The 19,155-nt window shown below is 47.5% G+C and overlaps 1 protein-coding gene across 1 annotated transcript in view; it reads right to left on the minus strand.

The window, feature by feature from the left end:
• The window catches only part of NEFH (neurofilament heavy chain), a 146,779-nt gene extending 128,003 nt beyond the window's left edge, over positions 1-18,776 (minus strand). The window contains exon 1 of the mRNA XM_086943233.1: positions 17,831-18,776. Within this exon, the coding sequence (XP_086799359.1) occupies positions 17,831-18,647 (817 nt within the window). The 5' untranslated portion in view covers positions 18,648-18,776. The remainder of the gene's footprint in view (positions 1-17,830) is intronic.
• Positions 18,777-19,155: the final 379 nt, after the last annotated feature.

A 19,155-nucleotide genomic window follows, 5' to 3' on the forward strand; every position in this document is an offset into this window, starting at 1 on the left:
ATAGCAATAACAAATTTAAAATGTCTATGTTTGACACAAAAACTTTAAAATCAATTGTACCAAAAATGTCAGCGATTTTCAACAAAGAGTGCCTTTGTTAAGAGTTTGCCCACTTAACATGAGAATTGACATCTCATGGAAGCAAGAGTGACAAATACTTGCGACCTAAGCGCCCACATGTTCGCGAGAGTGATGCCTTTGTTAGACACCGCGAGTAAATATGGCACTGTACATTACTCCGAGACCTTGCATGTCGCCTCACATGTTCATTTGTTTGAGGAAATACATTTAAATAGACCAAATACAGCATTATGAAACTTAAAATGGACTATTGCATATTAATGACTACATTTTACTTTAAGGATGATTGGCATAGACATCAGATAAAAGTGTTATGCAGAGGCATTGTTGTTGGAGATGAGAGGACGAAGTAAAATAGACAAGCATGGTAAAAGATTAACACACAATTGCTTATCCATGCAGACTCACAGCAGGAGGACAGCAGATAAAGGCATTTACGGGCTGAGTCACAACAGTTCCTCTTTTTACCCTGGAGGGTCAACGTTTGCCTCCACTTCATCACCAGAGAGAGGCTACAACTTAGTTTCCTATTACCATTGCACGTACTGCTATTCTCAGTTTAGTGACATCACCAAACTCGTTGAAAGCGGAACAACGTTCTTTCTACAGTAATGAGCATGTAAGCAACAACTGGGAAAACAACAAAATAAAGGGATTGGCTGCTATCTTGTGGCCAATTGAAGCAATGATCAATATATTACCCAAGCGGAGCATTACTAAAATCAATATCACTTAAACTGAATTAAATGGATTGATTTTTTCTTTTTAACTGATTAATTTTGAATGACAACATATTGAAACAAGCATTGGCCATGAAAGTCATCGCGATCACGATCGCTGTGAAAGCGAAAGTGATCGCGATGACGTGCTAAAACACGCAAGGAATGCGCGCGGAGCAGCGTGCGTGCTTGTGCGTGTTCTAGCCAGCTGGTTGCCGCTTTGGGAGCACTTCCTAAAGCCCTACTAAATGTCTCTCCGAGCAGCGCTAACGCGCTGAATCAGCGAGACCTAAAAATGACAAAATAATGAAGCAATACTATTGAAAAATGTGCTGCATTACGTAGCATAATTTGCTTAATCATGCCACATTATTTACTCAAAGGTGCTGCATACTTTGGCCCTTCCCTGCTGCAGTGGCCCTGTATATATTTATTTTACAGAGTTTTATGTAGCGCGAAGTTGACCCGAATCAGAGCGCTTTACATAGCACCAGTTGCATTACATGAGGACACATTCATTTTGTTTTTGTTAGGCACCGGAGATTAAGTGATTGGCCCAGAATCACAGGATGTTTAGCGTCATAGCCGAGACTCGAACCCAGTTTCCCAGATCCGAGGTCGACCACCCTAGCTGTTAAGCCAACTCCTCTCCGCAATATTTTATATCATATATAAATATATATATGTGTACACACGCATACCTCGGTAACAGTTACATTCAATTAAAGACTCCCCCAGCCCTGATGTGATGGTTTCCAAGGAAAGGTTTGTGATCCTGGCCTGCAGAGGTTCATCCCTCATTAAGTCCTGCTGTGCTGCCTCAGTGAGGTCACTCAGCACAGCAGGAGACCTTAAAACAAGTAAACCCTGCCACTGGTGTAATTAGAGGGCTAGTGTGAATGTGAGCCTTCACAGCACTCTGATAAATGGCCATTGTAATTGCATTTGTATAGCGCTTAAATATGCGTGCTCAACCGACCCTCTCTCAAAACGGGACATGTATTTATTTATGCAAAAAAGTATGGAGTCGGGATGCCGAGACCATCCTCAAAACGCTGTACAGGGTAATCTGGGATGTCTGGTCACCTTACGAGGGCCCTGCAAGGACAAGTGCCGGCAGCGGCGGGGGCAGGGCCGAGGGCTGGACCAGCCTGTCAGCTTTGCTAGTGGGAGAGCGACTGTGATCGATGAGTGGGCTGACCATGGCCGCTGAACATTGCCCGTAGCCCAAGCTGCGCCTTGCATTGTCCCATCACATCGCACAACCATTTCCTACTACTGCAGAGTTCATGACACTGCGCCTCTTTCTATTAATTTTAATAGCAACACTTCACACTTTGCTTAACTTGTGAAGCTTAAAGAAATATTTGTGGTAGCAGGGCCTCGGATATACAAACCCCGGTTATGGCTGTGAAGCTCACAGAAACGAATACATTTCTGGGGGTTTTGGGGTGTGAACTGTAACAATATTATATATTATCAATTCAAATAAAGACTTTTAAGGGGTTTTATTTTTTTTGTATAACACGTTAGTTTGTGGTATCAACACTCAATATTTAGCTTTCCTCTAACAATGCTAATTTAGAGTGTGTGTGCTCCTGTATAAACACATATACAATTATAAAGATAGATCTTCATATATATATGTTACCTGTTTGGCGATGTAGACTAAATTATCTTAGAGATGCTTAGTCTTTTGAAAATAGATATTTTACTGTGTTAATACCTTCCAACTTTTTGTCGACTCTACACCATTTTGGTCAGGGCCGTTTCTACCATTAGGCAAGACTAGGCGGCCGCCAAGGGCGTCAAAAGGGGGAATTTTGTTTAAAATTTGAAATTAAACAGCAAAGAAATTGAGCAAACTAGGAGAAAAAGGGAGGGAAAGCATTTTTCAATTCTCGCCTAGTGTGGCAAAACACCTAGAAACAACCCTGATTTTGGTCCAGCAACCCAAGCCTCATCCTTCAGAGGTTTGTGAAGGCTGGTCAAATAGGTCAAAACAAATGTGGGGTATCTAAAGGATTCATTTTCCACATTCACTCCTATATGGTTATTCAAATTTACACAAACGTTGGCATGACACTCGAACTGTACTCTAAATAGACCATTCAGCTGTTTCCACTGAAGAAAAAAAATGTTTCAATTACATCTATTTCTATGTCTTTGCCATTCAGTTCGTCCACCTATTTAAATATAAAAACAAATCTGATTGTCTCGCAAACTAGACAATTACTCCAGTTAAGGAGATGAGTGGCAAACCTCTAGCAGAGAATCAAATCGCAAGTTGCAGAAATAAATTCTGTCCTTTGAACTGTAACTGACAGAGGAAATGAAAATTAGGATTTAGTATTCACACTCTCAAAAGTGCTATACCTTCATAACATTTGAACTCCACAAACAATTTTGCCAAATTTGCTACACATAGCCAAAACTAAATGGGTCACCTCTGCCGAAAGTGAAGTAGATTCATCAAAAGGACTAAAGCTTTCAGTGAAATGAAAAAAGTGCGTTTCCTATAGACAAACTAACTTGACTATCCGAAAGAAACACGTGGTGATTGAGTCCTTACCTTAGAATTAACCCCAGGTGTCAGACTGGATCAAGAAAGTTTTGGTCAGCAGTACCCCTGCGCGCCGGTAGATGTCGTCGTTTCCGCTCCGTGCGCGTCGTTGGCGTCGTTGTCGCCTATATGATGTCGTTGGAGCTACTTAGACGCGCCCTGACGTAATTTCTTTGTTTTTCCGCGCCACCAAGGGCAGAACCGGGAGGAGCAAGTACGCGACCATGACTCCAAGTCATGCCCCGACTGCTGGGCCATGGCGCCGAAGACTTTTGCAGGAGTAATCCCGAAAGTTGCTGGAAGTCCGGCAGTCGGCTCCGTGCCGCTCAAGGTCCCAGTCTCGTGGGAGGTCAAGGGACCGGTCGCGGAGCCGTCACCATTGTTCCTCTGGATCTAAGTCTTCGCACTCGGGGTCAGGTAAGCTGAAGCATTCCAAGAAGAAGTTGAAGAAGAGTCGTCGCTCTTTGACTTCCCCTCACCCGTTGCGCAACACGGCTGAAGGTGTGGGTGGTGCCACCCCAGCGGCTCCGGCGGAGCCTGCGATGTAGCCGCCGGCCTACCCACCCTTTCCGGGTCCCTCTGCGATGCCTGCTCAGGTGCAAGAGTTTCTTGCTGCCATGGCCTGACTCTTTGGGCCGTCTGGCCCCGCCGGTGCACCTACGGGCCCTGTGGGCCGACTGGGGGCCCTGCCCTTCCATCGCCGGCGGCTCCGGGCCTGGCGCCACTGGCAGCTTTGTCCCCAGTGCCGCAGGACCCCCCTGGATCTGGGCTCGGATCCCATGCGACACTGGTTGACCTCATAACACCTCCAACGGTGTCGGCCCCTCCTCCGGCACCACCTCCTATGTCGTCTGGTGCCACCACCGTAAGCCCCAGTTTCAGCCCTGAACCGGACACAGGGCCAATTACGACACTGATGGGGCCTTTTTACCCCTATGTCCGTCCTCCTTATTTTCAGCCTGTTTCACAGACTTCGGAGGAAGAAGAGGACTGGGTGGGGTCTGAGGACCCTCTCACATAACAGTGTGATTATGATCTGGACTGGGCAGAGGATTTGGGGGATGCCAGTGGTCTTGACACCTCACCTGACCTTGGCATACTGTCTCCTCCTACTGTGGCTATGGTGGAGGGAGACAGTTACGCAGTGGTGTTGCATAGGGCATCCGAGGCCCTCCAACTCGAACTCCCTACAGTGGCCATCAGGACTAACCTCCTGACAGAAGTGCTTCAGCTGGCTGCAACCTATTCCGAGCCCTTGCTGCCTTTTAATGATGCACTTTCTGATGTTCTTTTGGGCACTTGGTTCAGGCCCAACACAGGGGCTCCTGTGGACAGGAACGTGGCCAGACGCCATCGCCCGCTCCGGGAGACACCCTCTTTCTCTCCAAAAACCCCACTCCCGAGAGCTTGGTTGTCCAAGCCTCTGCTTCCCAAAGCGCCTTCCCTTCCGCTCTCTGGATAGGGAATCCAAGAAGCTGGAACAGCTTGGCAAGAGGCTGTTTTCATCTGCCAGCTTAGGGCTGTGGTTGGTGAACACTGCATGCCTCTTGGGCCGTTAATCCCACTCTGTGTGGGATACAGCTGCGCAGGTACTGTCCGGAGGAGGCACAGACAGTACTCTCCCAAGCTATAGCAGCTGGGAGATACGCAGCAAAGTTCACCATTCGTTGTGGGCTGGATACAGCTGACTCGCTGGGCAGGGCAATTTCCATGACCGTGGCTTCTCAGGGGATGTCCAGAACACTCTGATGAACATGCCTTTTGACGGCATTCGCCCTTTTGGCAATAAAGCGGATAGTGCCTTGGAGAGCTTTAAGGACTCACAGGCTACGGCCAAGTCCTTGGGCTTGTCGGCCACTCACCCTCCTCCGCTTTTTGCTCTTTTTGGGGCCACAGAAGGGGTGCCCCAACACGTTCATTCCAGCGTGGACGTGGAAACTGTTGAGGCGGTTCTGGGGGCCAGCGGGTGGGTCAGTCCATCTCCACCCCCGCAGCATCCACTGCGAAGCCTTCCTAGTCCGAACTTTCAGGCCCATCAAATGCCAGTGGGCGGCAGAATTCGCCATCATCTCCCCCACTGGCGCAACATAACATCGGACAAGTGGGTGCTGCAAATTGTCCAAAGGGGCTACTACCTCCCATTCAAGACTTCCCCACCAGCCATGCCACCTCAGTACCTCTGCATATCGGGGGACCATCTTGCGCTTCTTCAGCAGGAAGTCACGGCCCTCTTGGCCAAGGGGGCCATCGAGCACATTCCTGGGCCAGAAGTAGGTCCTGGTTATTATTCCCACTACTTTCTGGTCCCAAAGAAGGACAAGGGCCTGCGTTCTATCTTGTACCTCAGGAACGTCAACCGCTTCTTCCGGAAGGAGAAGTTCAAGATGTTGATGCTAGCTCGGGTCTTGTCTGCCCCCGACCCTGGAGACTGGATGGTAGCGTTAGACTTGCAGGATGCATATTTCCACATCCCCGTCCTGCCGGCGCACAGGCGTTACCTGCCGTTCATGGTAGGTCACGAGCACTTTAATTTTTCCGTGCTCCCCTTCAGCCTTACCAGCGCCTCTCGGGTGTACATGAAAGTGATAGCGGCAGTCGCAGCTCATCTGCAGAGATCAGGGGTTCCAGTCTTTTCATATCTTGACCCCTGGTTGTTGAAGTCGGGCTCGCCCAAGGCATTCATCTCCCACCTCCAGACTACAGCTGACCTCCTGCATTTGCTGGGGTTTTCCATCAACGTGCCGAAGTCGCACCTGATTCCCTCGCAGAAGCTCCTCTTCATTGGAGCAGTTCTGGACTGGACGCAGTTTCAGGTTTATCCTCCCGAGCAGCGAGTCTGGGATATTCAGGCTATGATTTGATCTTTCAGCCTCTATCCCGGGTATCGGTCAGGATGACCCTTCTGCTACTGGGCCTGATGGCCTCCTGCATCCTGCTAGTAGATCATGCCAGGTGGCTTATGCAGCCTCTGCAGTGGGACCTGAAGTTCCAGTGGGCACGGCATCAGGAAAACCTGTCCGATCACGTCCAGATCTCAGAGGGCACTGCACGACAATTGCAGTGGTGGCTCACGAATCGCGATTGGGTCAATGGTAGATCCCTCTCCCTTCCCCAACCGGAACACACAGTTGTGACGGACGCGTCCCTTTTGGGATGGTGCGGCAACATGGGAGAGGCGGAGATCAGAGGCCTCTGGTCTCCCTCGGAGTCCCGGCTATATATCAACCTTCTGGAGCTTCGGGCGATCCGGCTTGCACTGAAGGCATTCCTTCCCTCTGTGATGGGGAGAGTAGTACAGGTGTTCACTGACAACACCACCCCATGTGGTACTGCAACAAACAGGGCGGGGTGGAGTCGTGGACCCTATGTCAGGAGGCTCTGTGCCTCTGGACATGGATGGAACATCAGGGGGTTTCCCTGGTGGTTCAACACCTGGAAGGTTCTCTGAACCCCAGGGCGGACAAACTCAGCCGCAGGTGCATATTGGATCAAGAATGGCGTCTGAACTCTGACGTGGCGCAAGGTCTCTTTCAGTAGTGGGGAGAGGCTTGGTTAGATCTAGTTGCCACCGAAGAGATTGTGCAATGTCATCAGTTCTGTGCGTGTGAATTTCCAAGGCGGCACTCGCTAGGTGACGCTTTTCGTCGCGAGTGGAGCTGTGGTCTACTATATGCCTTTCCACCTAAACCACTTCTATCCAGAGCGCTGAAGCCAATGAAGCACAACCGGGCCCAAGTCATTCTTGTGGCTCCAGACTGGGCTCGAAGAGTATGGTATCCCGAGCTACTCAGCATGGCTATTGATCCCCTGATCCAACTGTCTCTTCTGGTGGATCTTCTGTTGCAGCAGCAGGGAACGGTCCTCCACCTGAACCTGTCCAGCCTCCACCTCCTTGCATGGAGATTGAGCGGTGGTAGTTGAAGTCTTTTGATCTGCCTCCCGAAGTTTGTGATGTAATCTTGGCAGCCAGGCGTCCCTCCACTAATATGGTATACGCCTGCAGGTCGAATACATTTGTGGCATGGTGTACAACAAATGCTGTGGATTCCCTTTCTGCCCCTCTTTCAGAGGTCCTTCTATTTCTCCTTTCTTTGGCCCAGCAGGGCTCTGCTCTGGGCACTCTCAAGGGCTATCTCTCGGCCATTTCAGCCTTTTTACAGCTTCCAGATCAGCCTTCCCTTTTCAAGTCCCCTGTTGTAAATAGATTCTTAAAAGGCATTACTCATCTTTTCCCTCCTGTTTCTTTAATAATGGCTCAGTAGGACTTGAACCAGATTCTGACATATCTGATGTGTGCTCCCTTTGAGCCACTTCACAACTGTCCTCTTCATCTTCTTACTTTAAAGACAGCTTTCCTGGTGGCTATCACGTATGCCAAAAGAGTGAGAGAGCTCCAGGCCCTTTCTTCTAACCCTCCTTTTCTCTCTGTCCATCCGGACAAAGTTGTTCTGAAGACTCATCCATCTTTTCTGCCGAAGGTTGTCATTGCCGAAGGTTGTCACTGCCTTTTTACAGCTTCCAGATCAGCCTTCCCTTTTCAAGTCCCCTGTTATAAATAGATTCTTAAAAGGCATTACTCATCTTTTCCCTCCTGTTTCTTTCATAATGGCTCAGTAGGACTTGAACCAGATTCTGACATATCTGATGTGTGCTCCCTTTGAGCCACTTCACAACTGTCCTCTTCATCTTCTTACTTTAAAGACAGCTTTCCTGGTGGCTATCACGTATGCCAAAAGAGTGAGAGAGCTCCAGGCCCTTTCTTCTAACCCTCCTTTTCTCTCTGTCCATCCGGACAAAGTTGTTCTGAAGACTCATCCATCTTTTCTGCCGAAGGTTGTCATTGCCTTTTCTGCCGAAGGTTGTCACATCGGGGAGACTATAACTTTGGCTACCTTCTTTCCGCCTCCGGATCCCTCAAAAGAGGAAGAGAGGCTCCACCGTCTGGACTTAAATATGTGCGCTCTCATTCTATCTCAACCGTACACAATAGTTCCAGATAGATGACCAGCTCTTTGTTGGCTACGTGGGCGCCAAGAAAGGTCGGGCCATGCACAAGCGAACCATCTCTTGGTGGGTCGTTCTGTGCATTAAGGCTTGTTATTCTTTGGCTAAAAGGGAGCCTCCAGTGGGGCTACCCACCCATTCTACCAGGGCGACGGCAGCCACTACTGCTTTGGGATGAGGAGTTCCCTTGCATGACATCTGTCAAACAGCTACGTGGGCCTCGCTGCACACGTTTACCAAACATTACTGCCTGGACAGCCAAGTCCGGAGAGATGGCTTCTTTGGCCATTTTGTTCTCCAGGACTTCCTGGTGTGATCTTGGTTCGCAGTTCTGCCACAGGGGTTGGCATTGCTGGGGTATCTGTTCTAAGGTAAGGAATCTATCACTACGTGTTTCTTTCAGATGCACAAGTTACTTCGCTTCGGTAACGATATATCTGTAAGAAACATTAGTAGTTATAGATTCCTTACCGCCCCACCCATCCTCCCCGTTCTGCGAACTGATTTCTAGGGTTAAGGTCATCCCTTTCAGGGCCCTAGTTTCATGGCACCAGTTGTCAGTTTCTTGCATGGCTCTGCGTTCCTGGTGCGGATAGTTGTGTACAGAACTGATGTCAGCACGCATGGGCGCGTCTAAGTAGCTCCAGCGACGTCATCTCAGAGACAACGATGCAAACGACGCACGCGGAGCCACACCACGACGCCTACCAACGTCCTGGGGTACTGCTGAACTTTCCGGATCGAGTCTGATTCCTGGGGTAATTCTAAGGTAAGGAATTTATCACTACTAATGTTTCTTACAGATATATCGTTACCGAAGGTAAGTAACTTGTGCATTAGGAGAACTAATCTCCCAGCTTTTTCATGATGCCTTGCTGTTAAGTGTACGCAGTGCTCAATCTGTTAAAAAAATAATAACAATAAGTGCAGGGCCCTCATCAGGAGTCCACTGCAGTTTGGCCCACCCATCGCTTCTGCCAGTGCTACCAATGACACCCCAAACAAAATTACTAACCATCACACTCCTACAAGTGTGACATTTCAGACTATTCCAGGACCCCAAAGTTATGGGAATGGCTTGGGCGGCAGGTATTAGTCATTTTTTATATATTTTGAATAATAAAGAATTGTTGTTGTCCTCATCTCTAAATGAGATATACAGCACCATGATGTGGCAGACTGTCAAAAGTGCCGGTGTTGACAATTGAGTGCCAGAAAACACTGGCTCAAATTAAGCAGAGAGTTTACCATAATTCCATAGTGCCAGGACACCCAACTGGGTACAGTCAGCACTTTAAAAATATATTCATTCATTGAAACATAGCTAAGTTTGATCTATCACTCTGGCCCACATTTATTAAAAAATTGCACAGTGCAGTGTTACATGACAAGCAGAGGTGATGTGTTGTGCAAAGAGTGCAGTATTAGACTAAGGCTCTGAGAATGTAAAAAATGTTTTGCAATTCACAAAGGAATTTTACGAGTAGTATGTTCTTGACTCAGCACATAAAAGGATAGGCAGTCTTAAAGATAGTACTCATAAATTGTGAATTGCAAAAAATTGTAAACTTACACAAAAGTGAATGTTTACCTTTGTGAATCAGGCCCTAAGGGTTGTACCACAGCACAAAGCTGAGCGAAAAGTATCTTGCATGAAAGTTGGACTTGAACGACACCCTTCAGTACAAATTTCTACATGTAGATAACAGCCCATGAGTAAATTGTGCATTATGTTTAATTTCATATAGAATGCAAGTAGTATGCATAGAAAAGTCACATAATTTTCCTTTTACCCGCTAGGATTTTATTCAAAACCAGGACACATCATTTTAGTAGCACTGGCGCTGTATGGAAGTCTACGGATGCTTACACCTCTTTTGCATATAACATACACTCGAGACACACAAAACCATTATCAACTAAAAAAAAACTTTTGTACACAAAAGTTGATTAAGGATACTTTTTTCCACCTCCTTGTGTTCCATGAACGTTGGCACAAAAATACAGTCAATCTAGACTCCAGTGTAGCTGTAATTGTATTTATATAATGCTTACTACCCTTGACGAGATGTGGAAGCACTTTTCGGCGAGTAGCACGCTACTTCGGAACCCGAAAGATTAGTAGTATTAGTAGATTAGCATAGGGAAACATGAGTTATTCATTTGAGCTGTGGACATGCGAGTCTTTTCATTTGATTGAATAGGATGCAGGAGGGATAGAGGAAGGAAGAGTCTAGAGAACATTATTTGGGAGGTCATATTAGATGAGGTTTGGGATTAGTCAAAAGAGGGCAAGAGGAGGGAAGAGTCTAGAAAGGGTGATTAGGGAGATCATAGTAGTAAAATGAGGCTTGGGAAGGGTCAAAGGAAGAATACAGGAGGAAAGAGTCTAGGAAGTGTTATTTTGGAGATAATAGTATTTGGGGTGAGTAAAGGGGGAATAGAGGGGGCAACAGACTAAAAAGGGTTATATGCGAGATCATAGTAGTAGAATGGGGTTTGGGATGAGTCAGAGAGTGGAGGTAGAGAATATATTGAGATTGGTATAGGATGAAACATATAGTAGTGCATTGGAGTGAGATGAAGAATTGTTTTCCCTTTCTTTCTACAGTAGAAAATAGATATATAGACACGTGACTACATAGAAATGGTATACATGTATAAGGCAATAATATAGAGCTGTAAAAAGGTATTGTATAAAGTTTCATATTTGCAAGTATGGATAGACAGCTGGACATTCAGACTTTCAGGTGTTGCTGTATGTGTGTGCCCTAAAGAAAGGCTGCAGTGCTTCAGCATGCACTTCCGGTGATTCACTGCTGACCTATAATTGAAAGCGCGCATGTGGGGGATGTCTTTCATCCACAGCACTTGTATGCAATTAGAATAAAGGCTGCGAAAGGCTGCACGCTCAGCTACAGTTTTGCTTGGGCTGCTGGTGCATCCCACGAGCTTTGCTTCGATGGGGAGGGGCGGGTCTTCTGCAGCAAGAGCAGAGCCATGACTCAGCAGTGCAGTAACCACCGGTGTGCCATCCCGCCCCTCCCTTCACTGAGCCTTGACGCACTCTGCTGCACTGGTGCATGAGTGGGCTATGACGGACTGATCCATCTGTCAGGAGAGGCACAGACAGGCCCATTAAAACTCAACAACATCATTTGTTATGGCACCGGTATTTTAATACTGCGCTCTCAAGATGTATAAGGGCAATACAAATTCTACACTATAGCCACCACATGCATACATTACAGTATACTTAGATAAAACAGTTCAACTGTAAGGGCACAGAACTCTGAGGTGACTTGCAATATTTTCACATCTGATTGGTGTTTAGTGATACTGTTTTCCTTCACAATTGTCCAGCCTTCCCTGCAGCCTTTCAACTTCCAGCCCCACCCACTTCTTTACTACAGTAATAATTGCCCCATTGCAAAAGAGCCGGGGTCATTTTCCAAGATTCGAAACTCACAGTAATAGACAAAAATACAGAAATAGGGTACATCAAACAAATACAAAAAATTATGAAAATACTGCCAGGGTCAATTTCAATGATTCGAAACTCACAGTAATAGACAAAAATACAGAAATAGGTTACATCAAACAAATACAAAAAATTATGAAAATACTGTATTTAATTCCCAAAGAAAAAACATGAAATGAAATGAAATCCAGTATCTGTAAAGTGCACAATCACCAGAGGGTGTCAAGGCGTTGGGAAGATTAGGCAAGCTATTGCTCACAGTCACATGGTGCTGGGGTAACCTGCCGCTGGCACCAGGGATCAAACCATGAACCCCGTGGTCCGGAGTCAGGCGCCATGGCCACTGCGCCACACCTCTTGCCCCCAATGAAAACATTGAAATTATCATTTTAAAGGAAAGGTTGGAGCTATTCAAAAGTAAGTTTTATTTCTAAAAGACAGTGTGATCTGATATACTCTAGAGTATCACAGTTTTTTTCCTCCTAGTACGTGCATCCTTTTTGTAAGTGCATACCAATGCTTCGGTTGAGGCCACCAGCCATCCATACTGGGTTCTGTTTGTTGTACTTGCACTGCTCCAGCTAATCAAGGTAAAGGCCCTCATTATGATGTTGGGTGGACTGCCGCCGACACTCCGTTGGTCCCCCGACATCCAGGGCAACAGTCCGACCACCGGATTATGATACCAGCGGCCGGAGCGCAGAGGGCGGGGGAAAAGACCGCAGCCTCCCATAGGATCTAGGATCCAGTCGGGCGGCGGTCGGACTCCTATCCCTACAATGGAGGCAGTGCCTGTGGAGGTAACGCCATAGGGAATAGGCAGCGTCGGATTGGTAACGCGGGCATTCGGGCAATGCCCGATGGGCCGGTGTCCAAGGGCTGCTGTGGGCTGCTTTTTTGAGCAGTCTGGGGGGGTATTTTGGCGCTGTCTCTGTTCTTCTGATACAGTCAGCGGCCCAGTGGGAGTCTGAGTGGCCTTTCTAGAGGCGGATGGGCGCTCATTACCTCCGTTTAGCACAGGTATCACTCCCTTTGTCTCTCTGGCCGGCCCATTAATGTCTGCACATACTGAGCGGGGGCAGGGGCGGTCTCACTTGTTTCACCACTAACGCGTGCATTTTTTCACCCCCCCCCCTAAAGTTTTTTTTATAAGATTACACCAACGCAGTAATATGACGAGTGTTTATGCAAATGTGGGCCGATTTTTTCTTTGTGTGTGCCCGGGACGATTTTCATTCCCAATCCAACCCTGGGAATAGGATGTCCCTTTCCAACTGCCTTTTCATGGCGGTCCGACCGTCATAGAAAGGCAGACGGAAAGGGACTTTGGAGGCCCCAAGCAGGGCCCTCATGGGCCACTGGAATGTGGCCTTGGGGGCGGGGCACATGTAGTACCCCCACGCACATTCATGCACGGTGCATGAATGTGCACAAAGTGCTCAAGATCACCGCGGCTTATGCTGCGGCCCTTTTCCAGCACTCCAGCACAAGCCAGTGTTATAGAGCACATTCAGACCACCGTGTTGGCTTTCCTATCGTAATACAGCTGGTGGGCCCTCCAACTCCTTTGTCGGGCGGTCCCATTCCGCTGTGATGGCGGTTGGTCGTCCAATTGACCGTTATAATAATAAGACCCAAAGATACTAACTTAGGTTTTAGTTTCCAGTTTAAAATTCCTTCAATTCACAGAGCATTTTCATATTTTCTGTTTTGCTTTTTTTTATTTATATGTATTTTATTAATGTGCTAAAATTCTTTAATTTTTACAGTCGCAGATCCCCTAAGCAGGCATTGTGAATCACAGGTGAAGAAACACTGTGTTAAGTAGTTTACCACAGCTCACTTTCACAGCTGCCTCTGGCGGGAGAAGAGCCAGACAGACATCCCTTGCTACACACAGGGTGACACCTCACTTCGAGTATTTTTAGAAAGATTAAAGTGTAAATGAAAACACACCATGGAGTGCGAGATGCAGCAACTTAACAGCCCCACCCAAGCGGAAGGGGTCTGCCTGCAAAAGAATGTCACCCCTTATCAAAGCACAAGCACATTCTGGCGGACAGAGGGGGCGCTGTGGAGAAATATAATGTAACTGGCCCTGAGAAAAGACATTCTGTCCCTCAGGAGCAAAGCTAAACTACCACCTCTAGTATTCTTATTTTTGCCCTTCAACTGCGCCCTCAGTGCAGCACTTGGGAGCAATGCAAAATTACATTTACACTAATAGGAAAATATTTAGGGATTATTAACTTTCCCCAAAATATTCCAGGACTGGAGTTAGAATAGTAAATTAGCCTTCTGAGAGCCCACAACCCCCCCCCCCCCCCTTCTAAAGATGTGGGTGTGGCACCTTCTTCTCACAGGCTTGAATCTCATTCCGAGGCCAATAAAATTAGTACGATAGAGTTGAATAGCAGCTGCAGCAATTTACAGCCCTGCAAAGCGTAGAGACTGTGTCAGCAAAGCACTTTTGAATCATTCTGTATTTTATTCTGTCCACGAGGAACATTATTCTGCCAAGCATTAAAAGGAAATATATACTAAATGTGCATACGTTATTTTTCAGGTAACTGTGAGACTATCGGCCCCTCCACCGAGTTATCCTTTGCTCCCAGACACACATTTTCCTTGTCCCCACGTCCATTTTCTTTTTTAGCCCGTACCACTCTTCTGTTCCCCGCTTTCTTATCTTGCCCTTCTCTGTTTTTGTTCACTTCTCCTCATACCTCTTCTCTTTGTTCCACTCTTCTCTTCTTCCTTTACTCTTTTCACTCTGTTGTTTCTTACTCACTTTCAACTCTCACTCTCTGTTCGGTTTATCTTTCTTCATCTCTATTTTCGCTCTGTCCTCCATTTGTCTGCCTTTTTATGCGTCCTTCTCCACTTCCTTATTCCTCTGTAACCCTTAACCTTCATCTATGTTATCTATTTTGGCTGCTTCCTCCCCCATTTTCACAACGTATTTCGCCTTTCTGTCTCTACGGGTCCTCTGTCTTTACATGGGGGCCTGTTCGCCTCTTTTCTGCACCTGCCCCTCACATTTCATTCTACTCACCTCTCTGTATATTGTCTCTGTGCTTCAGATCACTCTACCCTAACTTATTTCTCTTATTTTCTCTAGTACTCTTCTTCCTCTCTCCACTTTACTTTTTTCAATCTCTTCCTTACTCCCCTCTTTTCCACATTTCTCCTCGCTCATTTCCCTTTATCATGTATTCTTTTCTTCTTGCCTATGCCAATCTTTTATTCCATCCAATCCCTCTTCTTCCTCTTCCTTTCCTCTACTCTCTCGTCCCCTTTTTATCTTCTTGACTCACTTTTTCTGTACACCGCTCCCTTTCCTATTTTCGATTTTACTCACACTTCTTTCCCTCATATCACTGCATATCCCTCATGTTCCCTTTCCTTTTCCCTCCCTCTTTTCACTCGTATTGCTTTCTTTTCTATATACTTTCTCTTCTTCCCCTTTTTTACATACCTCCTCCATCTTTTCTATCGTCTCCTTTCCCCCTTCTTTCCTTATCTCTCCTCCTTCCCTTGTCACTTGTTCGTTCATTCCATTTACCTCTGCCACCTGGTTGCCATCTCTTCACCAGCCTGAAAAAGGCATCCTCCCTCCTTCTGCCAGGTCTTAGAGCCATCTTGAATGGGGCAGTGGTTACCTCTATTCTAGGTCACACTAAGGTTTTCTATTGGGACTTTGTTAGGAAAAGCCCCAAAGCCTCAAAGCTCCATCAGGCAGGAGTCTGCTGCGTCTATGGATCAGCGAAAACAGGCCAGTCAGACAAGCCCATCACTGGCTCCCTGCAGGCACTAGAGTCCAATTAAAGCGCCTGTGCGTGCGCTCTAAAAAGAAGAGGGAACCCACCCCTTTATTGAATGAAAATGTGGGCCTGCCTTCCTTGCAGAGGGCTGCTTTCAGTGGGCAGCAATTTCCTATATCAGAAGGGTTTTAACCGTTTTTCGGTCAAAGGCAATAGACCAGGACGTCTGGGGTTTTGGTGGTGGAAAGTCCTGTTAGATAAGCTCTTACAGGAAAAGTTTTTATATCTTTAAGACCGGTCGTAAACCTGACCCGTTCTAACGCCGGTCCTCACAAGCTAGATTATCAGTGTAAGGGCCAAGAAAGATCGGTTTGTATAGTGGGCAATAAATATCTATCTATCTATCTATCTATCTATCTATCTATCTATCTATCTATCTATCTATCTATCTATCTATCTATCTATCTATCTATCTATCTATCTATCTATCTATCTATCTATCTATCTATGCATTTATCTATCTATCTATCTATCTATCTATCTATCTATCTATCTATCTATCTATCTATCTATCTATCTATCTATCTATCTATCTATGCATTTATGTATGTATCTATCTATCTATCTATCTATCTATCTATCTATCTATCTATCTATCTATGCATTTATGTATCTATTTATCTATCTATCTATCTATCCTCTCTCCTCCTAGTCATTCTGCCACTCAGCACCTCTCCCCAACCCTCGATTTCCCTCCCCTTCTCTTTGTACCCCTTTCCCTCTGTCCACCCCCTCATTGTTAGTCTCATCCAACTTTCGCCCACTGCCTCCTCTCCCTTTTATTGCCTCTATCATTTCCCTATCATACTCCTCATCACTCATTTTCATTCACTGATGTGTTTTACATTTCTACCTTCTTCCCCATATTTTAATTACCCTCCACACTTTCATTACTATTCCATTTTCCTTCCCATTTTTCTTTTACTCTCCCTTTGCCCTATTTCACTTTTCCGCTCCCAACGCCCCTCTCCATATTTTGTTAAACCTTGCACCCTTTTTAAAACTATATACTCTATTCTTCTCTCTTGTCCTGATTTTCGTTCTCTCCTACCCCGGATTCCCCTCTCTCACTTGGCACTTCCCTCTCGCTCGCCCTTCACACACTCCCGTTCCCTCCTGTTCCACGTTTCACTGCCCCCTGAGCGTTTCTCACATAAGGTACTCTCCCTACATATCTCTCTGCCCTTCCCAAGTTACGGCCCTCCTCTCCGCTGCCACCTGTCAATCTCTCACTCACCTTTTCATCTTTACTTTCACTCCCCCCACACTTCCACTCGCCTTCCCTCTCCCACTTTTGCTATGGTGTGCAATCTTCACCTTCTCACCCTCTTTAACATCTCTTTGCTCCTCACTCTGCTCACTTCGCCCCCATCGCTTTTAGTAAATTTGAACAAATTAAGGCCCATCCGAATTCTTCAAAGAAGTCGACAAAGACCCGTAACGGTCAGCCGATTGTTGCAATGATAGATTGTGGGTGGAGCTTGCATTGTATCTATGAAGCTGCTGCTTGATATCTGCCCACAGTGGCTTCACGTGCCCAAGAGCACACTCTATGCGGATCAACATCCTCAAATATCTCTTCTGGGGGCGCATAGACTGCAGATCTTGAGGTCTCGTGACCTTGGAACGTCCCAAGGCCACAACTATCCTGAACCTGACGTGGACGTTCACAATTAAAAGGTGCCAGTGCTGGAGACTTTGGGTCACATGATCTAAACCAGAAACCAATGATAACTTCTCAGTGAGTGTATTCTTCACTTTTTATCATCTGAGTCCCTTGCTTCCCCACCACCATCTCACCTGCTAATTTGTATTTCCATCTACCCTTACCTCAGACATAGGTGGCCAGGCCTACTGGGGGTTTTGTAACTGAGCATTGCCACTTGGTTTTACAAAGGAGAAATAAGCATATCAAGTCATCTCCTGGGCTTCCTAATGGCCAATTGACTCGTCTTCTAGTTTAAGATCCATCGCACATACAAATAATTTTTGTCCCAGAAAAAGTGACATTTTGCACCCACAGCCACACTCCTCACAATAGAGTCATATTTCAAGTTTGCATGGTTTATCTGGTGCCCGCTGTGGAGCATCGTAGGTGATTCCTGTATTAAGTTGAGATAGAACAAGACTGTTGACAACCTTCTGCTACAGCACTCACCTCTGAACCATTCCTCGCTGTGTAGGGTGGCCATGGCGGTGTGCCCCTCCATCTGTGCCCGAATCTCCTTCAGGGCGGAGCTGATGTCGGTCTTGGCCACCTCCCGTACCTCCTTGGACACCTGGCTGCCATGGATCTGGTTCAGCATCTCCTCCACCTCCTCCTGGTGGCTCTGGCGCAGGAAGCCGGTCTCCTCCTGAAGGGAGAGGGCCTTCTTCTCTAGTTCGGACTGTACCAGGCCAGACTCCTCCATGTAGCGGGCCAGGGCTCTGGTGGCCGCCTCCGTCTCCTCCCGCTGGCGGGCCTCCTCATCTAGTCGTTGCCGTAGCTGCTGGAGGTCTTCCTCCAGGTGCTCCTGCTCCAGCTGCAGTTGCCCTTTCTCGGTATTGAGTTGCACCATTGAGACCCTCATATCTCGGATCTCGCGGTCGTAGAGCTCGCCCATCGCCGACCTCCCCGCCTGCTGTTGCCTCAGTAGAGCGGCCTCAGCCTCAAGGCTCTGGTTCTGGGCCTCCAGCTGCCTCACCTTGTCAATGTAGCCAGCAAAGCGGTCGTTGAGTGCTTGAAGCACCTCCTTTTCATTGGACCCACCGTTGAGGGTCTCCAAGCTCTCCGTGGAGGAGGTGACCTGGCTTGGGCCGCCCCTGCGGTAGGGAGAAGCCACGGCTGAGCTGCGGGACCATGACTGGAAGCCGCTGGAGGTCACCGAACTCGCTGACCTAGAGGAGTGGTGGTGGTGGCGGCCACCGGAGAGGTCAAGGTGCTTGCGGTAGCCAGATGAAGGACCATACAGTGGGTCAAAGGTGTAGCTCATCATGATGGGGGGAGGGCAGGGTACTGTATGAGAGAATATGGCTGGCAGAGGGCACTACCTGAAAGAGAGTGGCACAAGGTGCTGTCTGAGAAAGAGAGTGGCAGAGGGGTACCTAGCTAAGGGGTGGGCAGAGGGTGCTTTCTAGAAGCTGGGGATGAGGGTTCCCCCTGGGAGATAAAAAGCGGCCCAGGGCACTGCCTGAGAAAGGGGTAGGAAGGAGGCACTCTGGGGGAAAGGGACTTTAGGAACGCAAGGACAGGCAGAGGACTCTGCCGTGGAGAGACGGATGGACAGTGGACACTGCCCAGGAGGCAGAAGGGGCTACTGGGGGATGCGCGGAAGACGCTACCTGAAGGAAAGGAGTGGGCAGGTAATACTGCTGGAGGACAACTGGACGACCAGAGGGCACAGGCAGGGAGCGGACGATGCAGAGATGGCACTGCCCAGGAGGGGAGGATGGAGAGAGGGCACTCCGTAGGAGAAGGACGTAGAGAGAGCCGGCACGGGAGGT

The sequence above is a fragment of the Lissotriton vulgaris genome, chromosome 11 (assembly GCF_964263255.1).
Source record: "Lissotriton vulgaris chromosome 11, aLisVul1.2, whole genome shotgun sequence".
In the NCBI taxonomy this organism is placed as follows: domain Eukaryota; kingdom Metazoa; phylum Chordata; class Amphibia; order Caudata; family Salamandridae; genus Lissotriton; species Lissotriton vulgaris.